This window comes from Carcharodon carcharias, chromosome 9 (assembly GCF_017639515.1).
Source record: "Carcharodon carcharias isolate sCarCar2 chromosome 9, sCarCar2.pri, whole genome shotgun sequence".
Classification (NCBI taxonomy): domain Eukaryota; kingdom Metazoa; phylum Chordata; class Chondrichthyes; order Lamniformes; family Lamnidae; genus Carcharodon; species Carcharodon carcharias.
The window spans coordinates 14,508,227-14,520,855 of NC_054475.1; the positions used below are offsets into that span (position 1 = coordinate 14,508,227).

The 12,629-nt window shown below is 47.6% G+C and overlaps 1 protein-coding gene across 2 annotated transcripts in view; it reads left to right on the forward strand.

Moving 5' to 3' along the window:
- capza1b (capping actin protein of muscle Z-line subunit alpha 1b) overlaps positions 1-12,629 on the forward strand; it is a 73,513-nt gene that overhangs the window by 14,976 nt on the left and 45,908 nt on the right. Inside the window, exon 1 of one of the 2 annotated variants that reach the window (XM_041195674.1) lies at positions 10,663-10,759. The exons of the other annotated variant lie outside the window; for it this stretch is intronic. Within the exon in view, the coding sequence (XP_041051608.1) occupies positions 10,721-10,759 (39 nt within the window). The 5' untranslated portion in view covers positions 10,663-10,720. Of the gene's footprint in view, positions 1-10,662; positions 10,760-12,629 lie in introns of those variants that run through there. 2 annotated transcript variants of the gene reach the window in all.

Genomic DNA, 12,629 nt, shown 5'->3' on the forward strand with positions numbered 1-12,629 from the left:
TGTACTTTACAGCCAATTAAGTACTTTTGCAGTAGTCACTGTTATAATGTAGGAAACACAGCAGCCAATTTGAGCACAGCAAGCTCCCATAAACAGCAATGCGCTAATGACTTGAAAGTCTGTTTCTTTTTAGGTGATGTTGTGCGGGGGATAAATATTGGACAGGATGCCAGGAATAACTCCCCTGCTCTTCTTTGAAAAAGTGCCACGAGATCATTTATGTCCACCTAAGAGGACAGACAGAGACTCAGTTTAACATCTCATCTAAAAGACTGCATCCCCAACAGTGCAGGATTCCTGTAGTACTGCACTTGAGTGTCAGTCTAAATGTTATGCTCAGGTCTCTGGAGTGGAATTTGAACCCACAATCCTCTGATATAGAGGTGGGCCAGAGCTGACACCTAAAAATAAATGTATTTTGGGCATTGAGTAAACAGAAAAGAAACAAAGCTTTCTTACTTAGCTTAAAATTTCCATGCATTACCTCATGTACTGTTTGGGAACTTCCTTTCTGTGTCATGCTTGAACAAGCCAAGGAATCTCATTCTGTTTGTTATCTGGACCTCGCCCATTACCTAGTCTCCCAATAAAATAAAAGCAGGTATTGTGGACTATGCTTCTCAGGTAACCCCAGTTGTACACGGACATAATGTTGTAATTTGTTTGAAAGCTCCTTTCTTACAGCCAGTTTGTGAGCTGGGATTTCATGAATGTGTTGAACATCCAACTTGCATGAACAGGGCTTCAGTATAAAAGAGCTTTCTCAGCCTGTGTAAATAACTTGTACAAATAAATTATTTAAGTGGCTGAAGTCTCCTTTCTCTGAGTGCTATTTATGCCTCTTCCATACTGACAGGCTTGGGTAAAGGGAAATGCTTTAACTTTGAATGTTTGGTCAGACCTGAATCACACAACGTTACTGCACAGAAACAGATCACTTGGCCCATCATGTCCATGCCTGCTCTTTGAAAGAGTTATCCAATCATTCCCAATACCCTGCCCTTTCCCCATAGCCCTACAAAGGCTTCCCCTTTAAATATTGATCCAGTTCTCTTTTGAAAGTTACCATTGAATCTGCTTCCAATACCCTTCCAGGCAGTGCATCTCAGATCTCAACGATTTGCTACGTAAAGAAAAAAAATCCTCTCAATCTTTTGCCAATGACTTTTTCAGATACATGTTCAACCTGACCGAGAATGCTTGAACCTTGAACTGAGTGCATCGTAGAAACTTGTTTTTTTTTTCTCTGCTGTCCCCTCTTAGCCCGACGGGTGCAGGAACCTCCAGGGGGGAAAAAATAATAATTACATGAAGCTGAAGTCAGAGTGCTTTCTCATTATATACCAACACAGAAAAAACAAGGGCAAAGAAAGAAGTGTAAGCAAAACAATTCCATGAAGTGTATATGTTTGGTGTCAGACTAGGGATTTCCAACCATCCAGGATTGGTCTGGAGTCTCCAGGGGTTAAAGATTAATTTCCAGGTCACAGGTGCAGGCAAAAAAAAACCCAGACAGGAGCCTGGAGAGAATTATCTGGGATTTTTTTTTTTTCATTTTCTTTAGAAAAATACTGGAGATGGGGAAAATAGCCCTTCATACAATGGTGAAGAATCAGATAATGGAGTCTGTTAACTTTCCAATTGGCTGTGGGCAGATGGGGTACTGCCATACTAAGACGATTTGGGCAATCAATGGCGAGAGTGTGGTGGATGAGATTGTTCAGATCAGGATATCATGTAATGAAACCTCCAGGAATTTGTCTAACCAGAGTTGGCAATCCCAGAATGGAAAGGGGTAAATCAGGAGGAGAGTAACTTAACCCTGTTGTGACATGGCAGGTGGCTGCCAGGCTGACCAAATCCCAAAGAGAAACCTGGCCACGCTATCACAACAATTTTGCAATTCGTATTTGTTAAGAGGTTTGTGCACTGAAGTCAGAAGTAATGAGTCCATGACCACCTTTAAGAGATTTTAAATACCAAATTAAAACATTTATTACAAAAGAAAAGAAAACTTAAATACACAAAACTACAGTTACACAGTTACATTTGGTTTTATAACAGTTCCCACAAGATTTATACTTAACTAAACTCCCAGCTTCACACCCCCTTCAGGCAATACTCCGAATAGATTCTTAATCTATAAACCATCCAGCAACATTATCACAAGCACCCACTGTTGCGGTAAGGGAGGTATTTCACCGTTTCTTTCTCCCTCTCACTTGAAAATGGAACTCCTCCAATGGCTTTTAACAAAACCTTGGTTACTGGAACAGCAAACTTCTCCAGGGTGAGTTGAGACTTTTCCTATAAATCTGTTGCACACAATGTACTTTTCAATATCTCTCACGGCTACACCCCACACAGCTTTCCATCGTTCTTTAAAAATATTTTCTCCCCGTTTATCTGTAAATCCCATTGTTTCAACTTATTTTTCCCAGAATATAAAACTCTTTCATGTCATTATGGCCAGCACTTTAAGGCAAATTTATTAAGTTTATCTTTCCCAATTTATCTTGCCAGTTGTAAACATCATGTCCCTTTGAAAATCAAACAACCTCTCAACTTATCTAAAAATGCAAATTCCATTCACACTGTATCTGTTGAGACTTAGCTTACCCTTCGCCATTTCAAATGCTTGTTTTACACCCAATCCCTTTTTGATGATTCAAACCTTGGAGTCTGACTGTCAGCAGTTTAATTAAACTAGACACACAAACATACACACATACGGTCCCCATAAGCCTGCTTTAAAGTATCCCACCTTCTCAAGGGCAACTAGGGATGGGCAATAAATGCTGGCCCAGCCAGTGAAGCCCACATCCCATGAATGAATAAAGAAAAATTACGGGAAAAAGAGGATATTTCCTTTACAACTCTGTCTGGTGAAACTGCCTCCTCTTCATCTGGAAAGTGTCAGAATAATGCAATAAAATATTCATTTTCAAGTGCTTCCATGCGTGTGAATGTGATATTTTCTCATTTCCTTACTCGCTTCATTGAAGCATAATTTCAGTACACCCGAGTTCATCATGACAAAGCATAGATACTCAGTATCAGCAGAATATTCAACAAGAGTAAAAAAAGCACCATTAACATAGCAAATGTACCAAGGAGATGGGCACAAGGAATGATGAGGAGAAAAGTAGTAGAAGAATTGGAGGAATAAAGGAAAAAGACTTCCATTCATATTGCACCTCAGAATATCCAAAGTGCTTTACAGCCAATGAAGTACTTTTGAAGTGTAGCTACTATTATGTAAGAAACACAGCAACCAATTTATGCACAGCAAACTCCCCTAAACAGTAAGATCCTCTGTCTTTGTGATCTTGATTGAGGGATAAATATTGGCCCTGGATATCAGGGGATAACACCCCTTTTCTTCTTCAAAATAGTGCTGTGGGATATTTTAGAAAGTGGAAGGGGCCTCTGTCTCATCCTCTGCATCTTTAGCAGTACAGCATTCCCTCGGTACTGCACTGGAATGTCAGCCTAAATTTTTGTGCTCAGGTATCTGGAGCAGAATTGTAACCCACAACCTTCTGAGTCAGAGGTGAGAGTACAACCAACTGAGCCAGAGCTGATACCTGATGACTTAAGACAGGTGAATGAGAAAGGTTTCCAGAGGATTATGAAGATGGTGTTCAGGTAGGGAATTTAGGGAGAGAGGTGAACCATAGCTGAAGTTTGTGCTGCTGATGGAGCAGAACGAGGGGGATGAACAGGGGCCTGAGTGTGAAAAGTCAATAGCATAGGCTGGAGTGCAGGGCCGGAGGAGGTTAGCAAAGGCAGAGTGAGGAGAGGCCTTGGAGGGATTTGTAAATGAGAAAGAGGACTTTGAATTTAGTACATTGAGGATGGAGAGGCATTGGTGAGGATTCAGTGATGGGTGATTGAGACTTAAGGCCCAATTTTAACTCTTAAGTGTTTTAAATAGGTGGATGTAACAGAGGGACACTTATTGCATTTACTAAACACACAGACACACCCACACACACATATGCATTCATGCACACACATGCTCCCACTCCGAAATTACAACAATAACTACACTTCAAAAGTACTTAAAAATTGCCTATAAAGCACTTTGAAACTTGTGGTGGTGAAAAGAGCAATAAATGCAAGACTTATTTTCTTCCAAACACTCACACTTTAGGGAACCATGGCCTTGTGCCTGAGAGCCCAACTGGGTGTTGGGTCAGGCACTAGAGCTGGGCTGGGCCCTGAGTTATTGGGATCTCTTTAAATGAGCTGAACTGTTTGCCTTGTGTTGATCTAAATTGATTCATGTTGGATTGTATGGCTGAACTGGAGTTTTACCGTTTCAGTTTAGGTTGTTTTGCTGACTGAATTAGTGCCTTCATAAATAACAATAACCTTTGTATCACTGTTGAATAAAGCTGGTTTGGGACGTCTTTTTATTATTCGTTCATGGGATGTGGGTGTCACTAACTGGGCCAGCATTTGTTGCCCATCCCTAATTGCCCTTGCGAAGGTAGTGGTGAGCTGCCTTCTTGAACTGCTGCAGTCCACATGTTGTAGGTACACCCATAGTGCTGTTAGGAAGGGAGTTTAAAGATTTTGACCCAGCGACAGTGAAGGAATGGCAAAATATTTTCAAGGCAGGATGGTAAGCGGCTTGAAGGGGAACTTGCAGGCAGTGGTGTTCCCATGCATCTGCTGCCCTTGTCCTTCTCGATGGTTGAGGTACCATGTTTGGAAGATGCTGTTGAAAGAACCTTGGTGAGTTGCTTGGCCAGCATTATGTTGTGTAGTTGTACTGTGTGGTTTGGATAGGATTGGGTTGTCCAGTTAAATGACAATGTATGTCTTGGAGTTGAGATAGGATGGTTTTGGGCTATGCTGAGCTCTGTCATTGGGTTGTGCTGTGTAGCTGGGATTATTAGGGTTTGTGTGGGTCTGGTGTAGTTTAACTCTGCTGAGCTGTGTGGTTCAGATACAGTACATTGGGCTTGATTGATCAATCTATCCCAGAATCATAGAATGATACAGTATCAGAAGAAGGCCATTCAACCCATCATTCCTGTCCCAGCTCTTGGGTAGAGTTACCTAATTAATTCCACCATCCTGCTCTTTCCCCATACACCTGTAATTATTTTCCATTCAAATATTTATCCAATTCTCTTTTGAAAGTTAATACTTTCAGGCAGTGCATTCCAGATCATAACAACTGACCATGTAAAAAATGGTCATAGTATTGCCTCTAGTTCTTTTGCCAATCATCTTAAATCTGTATCTCTGGTTACCAACCCATCTGCCAGTATAAACAGTTTCTCCTTATTTACCCCACATGATATTGAATACCTTACTTAATCTCCTATTAACCTTTTCTGCTCTAAGAACAACCCCAACCTTTCCAGTCTTTTTACATAACTGAAGTGCCTCAACCCTGGTACCATTCCAGTAAATTTCCTCCACACCCCCTCAAGCCCTTGACATCCTTCCTAAAGTGTTGCGCCCAGAAATATATACAATACACCAGCTGAAGCTGAACAATTTTTTTTAAGGTTTATCATAACTTCCTTGCTTTTGTATTCTATTCCTTCATCAATAAAACAAAGGATCCTTTTTGCCTTTTTTTAAAAACAGCCTTCTCACTGTCCTGTCACTTTCAAAGATTCAAGTACGTATACCCTCAGGTCTCTGTGTTCCTGCACCCCATTTAAAATAGTGCCATTTAGTTCATTTGCCACTCCTCATTCTTCTAACCAAAATGCATCACTTCACACTTCTTCTGTATATTAAGATTTCATTAACCAAGTGTCTGGCCATTTTACCCGTTGTCTGTGTTCTCCTGTACTAAATAACTGGCTGGGGTAGCAATGTAATTGTAGGGTCATTCTGTAGTACCCATTTTATTCTTTCATGGGATGTGAGCCTTGCCAGCAAGGGCAGCATTTGTTGCCCATCCCTAAGTATCCTTGAGAAAAATTGGGTGTTGTAGCATATTGCCATGTAGTTAGGTTGGTAGTACAGTACTATAGAGTTCAGCAAATGAATATTGGACTATAATGTTGGATTTGATGCTTCTGTACTGTGTGCATGGGTATGTTGCTGCAGTATTCATTGTGTTGGGGGATGCAATATTCCATTGCTCAGCAGGTTGCTGTAATATCCTGTTTGAATCAGATGCTGTTATATTCAGTGTGGTGCTTCTGTATTCTGTAGTACTCATTGGGATGTCCTGCCTTTTGTCCTGATCAATATTTATCCCTCAATCAATATCACAAAAACAGATTGCCTGGGCATGATCACATTGCTGTTTATGGGATCTTGCTGTGCATAAATTGGCTGACACATTTCCTATCTTGGAGTAGTGACTACTGTTATGATACAGCTGATGGTAAATGCTGAGTTGTTCAAATCCCAGAGGGAAACTTGAAACAACTGCCACAAGCTGTTTTGGTATTTGTATAAATTTTGAGATGTGTGCCTTGAATTTAGTAGTAATAAGACCACCAAGTCTTACAAGTTTTTATAAAACTAGATTAAACATTTATTAATAGAAGAAATGACTTTAAATACATATATAGATCTACAAATTACTACTATGATAACTTCTAAATCCCCTACTTAGTCTGACTCCCAGTTAAACTTTCGTTAAGACAACAGTAAGATACACATTTTAAAATGACCCAGTCAAAGTAAACGATAACCTAAACAGTCGAATTCAAAGTGAGTTCTCTTAACCCTGAAGCCAGCAGTTTGATACATACAGGCTGAAAGCGTTTCACAATTGTTGAATCTTAGACTGCCTTCCTTTACTCACAGCCTTTGCTCCTCTGTACATATTTTCCCCTTTGAATGCAAATACCCATTGTTTCACTATATCTTTGGACTTCACCTTCCTGATAATAAAAATCTCTCATAGCACTAAGTCTTACCAGTAATCTTTGGGAAAAATAAATAAACCACACTTTCTTACTACTTCTGCTGGCTAGGTATACATTCCACCCCCACTTTTGAACTCAAGCCACACTAGTTTGTTTAAAATTGCAAATTGCCCTTTTACACTTCACATTCTAAAACTTCCCCTTATTAACCTAATTAACATTTCAAACCTAACTTCTCTTGCATCAAAGTACCCAAACTAGCTGCCTCTAATTCAATTAAGTCACACACACACACACACAGACAAACATAGATACAGACTCTATTTTACAATAAATTCAATAACAATGATTATTATATCTTCCTGACACTAATCTTCAGAAAAGTACTTCATTGCAAGTCCTTCTTTTCTTTTACGTAGTAGAGTGTTGCTGTACTCAGTGGAGTTCTATGGTAGTTAGCGGCTGCTGCTGAATGGTAAGTTGCCCTCTGTCCTGCAGTATTTGGTAGTGTACTATACAAACAGGAAATACTAGAAATAGTTAACAAGTCTAGTAGCACTTGTGGGGAGAGAAATAAAGTTAACGTTTCAATCCATATGACTCTTCATTCTGTTTCTGTCTCTACAGATGCTGCCAGACCTGCTGAATTTTCCAGCGTTTTCCGTTTTTATTTCAGATTTCCAGCATCCGCTGAGTTTTGCTTTTATTTTGGTAGTGCACTGCTGTACTCAGTGAGGAGTGGCAGTAATCAGTGGTTGTTGCAGTGCATTGAGGAGTGCCATTGCTAACTGGAGAGTGTTGGGTGCCATATGGGATCTTGCAGTACTCACTGGAGTTTGTTGCAGTGCTTATCGGGGAGTGTTGCAGTGCTCACTGGACAGGCAGTACTCACTGGGTTCTGAAGAAGAGTCATATGGACTTGAAATGTTAATTCTGTCTTTCTCTCCACAGATGCTGTCAAACCTGCTGAGTTTTTCCAGCAATTTTTGTTTTTGTTTCAGTACTCACTGCAGTTTATTGCAGTGCTCACTGGACAGGCTGTGTCCCAGTGTTCTCTGGGCTTCTTTGGTAGCTAGTGGGTGCTGCAGTACTAAATGGTAAGTTGCAGTCAGTGTTAGTTGATGCCCTGCAGTATTGGTAGTGTACTGCTGTACTTAGTGAGGCATGGTGGTAGACAGCGAGTGTTGCAGTGCAGTGGGGAGTGGCAGTGCTCAGTGGGAATTGCCAGTTCTCACTGTGTGTTGCAGTGCTCATTGAGGAGTGTTGCTGCTCACTGGGCAGGCTGTGTTGCAGTGCTCACTGGATGATGCAATGTTCACTTGGCAGGTACTGTGGAGCAGCTGAGTGTCAACTCACAGACACTTCCTCCTACCTCTCCCTGGACCAATGACCCCACCACCGAACATCAAGCCATTGTTTCCAGGACTGTCACTGACCTCATCTCCTCTGAAGATCTTCATCCCACAGCTTCCAACCTAACAGTCGCCCAACCTTGGACAGTCCACTTCTACCTCCTACCCAAAATCCACAAACAGAACTGTCCTGGTAGACCGATCGTGTCAGTCTGTTCCTGCCCCACGGAACTCATTTCTCGTTATCTTGACTCCCTTCTCTCTCCCCTTGTCCAGTCCCTACCCACCTACATCCGTGATTCCTCTGACACCTTACGTCACATCAACAATCTCCAGTTCCCTGGCCCCAACCGCTTCCTCTTCACCATGGACGTCCAATCCCTCTACACCTCCATTCCCCACCAGGATGGTCTGAGGGCCCTTAGCTTCTTCCTCGAATAGAGACCCGAACAATCCCCGTCCACCTCTTTCCTCCGTCTGGCTGAACTTGTTCTCACACTGAACAATTTCTCCTTCAACTCCTCTCACTTCCTCCAAATAAAAGGTGTGGCTATGGGTACCCGCATGGGCCCCAGCTATGCCTGTCTCTTTATGGGGTATGTGGAACATTCCTTGTTCCAGTCCTACTCCGGCTCTCTCCCACAACTCTTTCTCCGGTACATCGATAATTACTTCGGTGCTGCTTCATGCTCTCATCGGGACTTGGAAAAATTTATTAATTTTGCTTCCAGTCTCCACCCCTCCATTATTTTCACATGGTCCATCTCTGACACTTCCCTTCCCTTACTTGACCTCTCTGTCTCAATTTCTGGTGATAGACTATCCACCAATATCCATTACGAGCCTACCGACTCCCACAGCTAACTCGACTACAGCTCCTCACACCCCGCTTCCTGTAAGGACTCCATCCCATTCTCTCAGTTCCTTCACCTCCGTCGCATCTGTTCTAATGATGCTACCTTCAAAAACAGTTCCTCTGCCATGTCCTCCTTCTTCCTTAACCGAGGTTTTCCACCCACGGTTGTTGACAAGGCCCTCAACCGTGTCCTGCCCATCTCCCGCGCATCCGCCCTCACGCCTTCTCCTCCCTCCCAGAAACATGATAAGGTCCCCCTTGTCCTCACTTATCACCCCACCAGCCTCCGCATTCAAAGGATCATCCTCCGCCATCTCCAGCATGATGCCACTACCAAACACATCGTCCCCTCACCCCCCCGGCGGCATTCCGTAGGGATCGTTCCCTCCGGGACACCCTGGTCCACTCCTCCATCACCCCCTACTCCTCAACCCCTACCTTTGGCACCTCCCCATGCCCACGCAAAAGATGCAACACCTGCCCCTTCACTTCCTCTCTCCTCACCGTCCAATGGCCCAAACACTCCTTTCAAGTGAAGCAGCATTTCACTTGCATTTCCCCCAAATTAGTCTACTGCATTCGTTGCTCCCAATGTGGTCTCCTCTACATTGGAGAGACCAAACGTAAACTGGGCGACCACTTTGCAGAACACCTGCGGTCTGTCCGCAAGAATGACCCAAACTTCTCTGTCGCTTGCCATTTTAATACTCCACCCTGCTCTCTTGCCCACATGTCTGTCATTGGCTTGCTGCATTGTTCCAGTGGAACCCAATGCAAACTGGAGGAACAGCACCTCATCTTCCGACTAGGCACTTTACAGCCTTCCGGACTGAATATTGAATTCAACAACTTTAGATCTTGAACTCCCTCCTCCATCCCCACCCCCTTTCCGTTTCTTCCCCTTCCTTTTGTTTTTTCCAATAATTTATATAGATTTTTCTTTTCCCACCTATTTCCATTATTTTAAAATCTTTTATGCTTTGCTAGCCTTTCCACCCCACCCCCACTAGAGCTGTACCTTAAGTGCCCTGCCATCCATTCTTAATTAGCACGTTCATTTAGATAATATCACCACCTTCAACACCTCTTTGTTCTTTTGTCTGTGACATCTTTTGATTATCTGCTCCTATCACTGCTTGCTTGTCCCTACAACCACACCACCCCCCCCCACTTCTCTCCCCCCAACCACCCCGCCCCCCAACACCTTAAATCAGCTTATATTTCACCCCTCTCCTAACATCCAATCAGTTCTGTTGAAGGGTCATGAGGACTTGAAACGTCAACTCTTTTCTTCTCCGCCGATGCTGCCAGACCTGCTGAGTTTTTCCAGGTAATTCTGTTTATGTTTTGGATTTCCAGCATCCGCAGTTTTTTGTTTTTATCACTGTGGAGCGCTCACTGGGCAGGCAGTATTCACTGGGGTTTGTTTCAGTGCTCCTTGGGCAGGCAGTGTGGCTGTGCTCACTGGATAATGATGTAGTGCTCACTGTGAAGGCAGTGCTTGAGCTCTCACTAAACAGTGTGGAAATACTGTGTTGCCTAACGCCTGCAGTACCGCTGCTGAGCTGTAGGGCGGCGCGGGTGAGCCGGGCGGAGACCCCGCCCGCCCCAGTGGACGGTCCCATGATGCCGTGCGGCGGGACAGCGCTGGATTCAAGATGGCGGAGGCGGAGGCGCAGCTGACGGAACGCGAGAAGGTGAGGCGGGGACCGCGGGAAGACACGGGGAGGGGTGTTCGCTCAGTCCAGGGGCCTGCCTCGGGTGGTGTGGTCTTCCTCCCGGCGGTCAGTCCGTCCGCCCGCCCGCCCTTCAGCTGCCCCTGTCCTAAACTCCAGGCTCTTCCCGTCCCGTCAGAAGCATCTCGCGGGAGAGGAGGGCAACCTGGTTTACCCCTCAAACAGCGTCCCGCCCCCGGGGAGCTGGGCTCAGCCCCCACCCTCCATCCCCTCAGCCCCCGGGAACTGGGCTCAGCCCCCACCCTCCATCCCCTCAGCCCCCGGGAACTGGGCTCAGCCCCCACCCTCCATCCCCTCAGCCCCCGGGAACTGGGCTCAACCCCCACCCTCCATCCCCTCAGCCCCCACCCTCCATCCCCTCAGCCCCCGGGGACTGGGCTCAGCCCCCACCCTCCATCCCCTCAGCCCCCGGGAACTGGGCTCAGCCCCCACCCTCCATCCCCTCAGCCCCCACCCTCCATCCCCTCAGCCCCCGGGAACTGGGCTCAGCCCCCACCCTCCATCCCCTCAGCCCCCGGGAACTGGGCTCAGCCCCCACCCTCCATCCCCTCAGCCCCCGGGAACTGGGCTCAGCCCCCACCCTCCATCCCCTCAGCCCCCGGGAACTGGGCTCAGCCCCCACCCTCCATCCCCTCAGCCCCCGGGGAGCTGGGCTCAACCCCCACCCTCCATCCCCTCAGCCCCCGGGAACTGGGCTCAGCCCCCACCCTCCATCCCCTCAGCCCCCGGGAACTGGGCTCAACCCCCACCCTCCATCCCCTCAGCCCCCACCCTCCATCCCCTCAGCCCCCGGGGACTGGGCTCAGCCCCCACCCTCCATCCCCTCAGCCCCCGGGAACTGGGCTCAGCCCCCACCCTCCATCCCCTCAGCCCCCGGGAACTGGGCTCAGCCCCCACCCTCCATCCCCTCCGCCCCCGGGAACTGGGCTCAGCCCCCACCCTCCATCCCCTCAGCCCCCGGGAACTGGGCTCAGCCCCCACCCTCCATCCCCTCAGCCCCCACCCTCCATCCCCTCAGCCCCCGGGGAGCTGGGCTCAGCCCCCACCCTCCATCCCCTCAGCCCCCACCCTCCATCCCCTCAGCCCCCGGGGAGCTGGGCTCAGCCCCCACCCTCCATCCCCTCAGCCCCCGGGAACTGGGCTCAGCCCCCACCCTCCATCCCCTCAGCCCCCCGGGAGCTGGGTCAACCCCCACCCTCCATCCCCTCAGCCCCCGGGAACTGGGCTCAACCCCCACCCTCCATCCCCTCAGCCCCCGGGAACTGGGCTCAGCCCCCACCCTCCATCCCCTCAGCCCCCGGGGAGCTGGGCTCACTCCCCACCCCTCAGCCCCTGCGGAACTGAGCTAAGTTCCCCCCCCCCCCCATCTCCTCAGCCCCAGGGAACTGAGCTCACTCCGCATCCCCACCCCTCAGACCCGGGGACCTGGGCTCACCCCTCGGCCCCCAGGGAACTGGGCTCACTCCCCACTCTTCAGCCCCCGGGGAACTGGGCTCACTCCCCATCCCCTCAGCCCTGGGGAACTGGGCTCATTACCCACCCTCCATCCCCTCAACCCCCGGGGAGCTGGGCTCACTCCCCACCCCCTCAGCCCCCAGGGAACTGGGCTCACTCCCCACCCCCTCAGCCCCCAGGGAACTGGGCTCACTCCCCACCCCCTCAGCCCCCGGGGAACTGGGCTCACTCCCCACCCCCTCAGCCCCCAGGGAACTGGGCTCACTCCCCACCCCCTCAGCCCCCGGGGAACTGGGCTCACTCCCCACCCCCTCAGCCCCTGGGGAACTGGGCTCACTCCCCACCCCCTCAGCCCCCACCCTCCATCCCCTCAGCC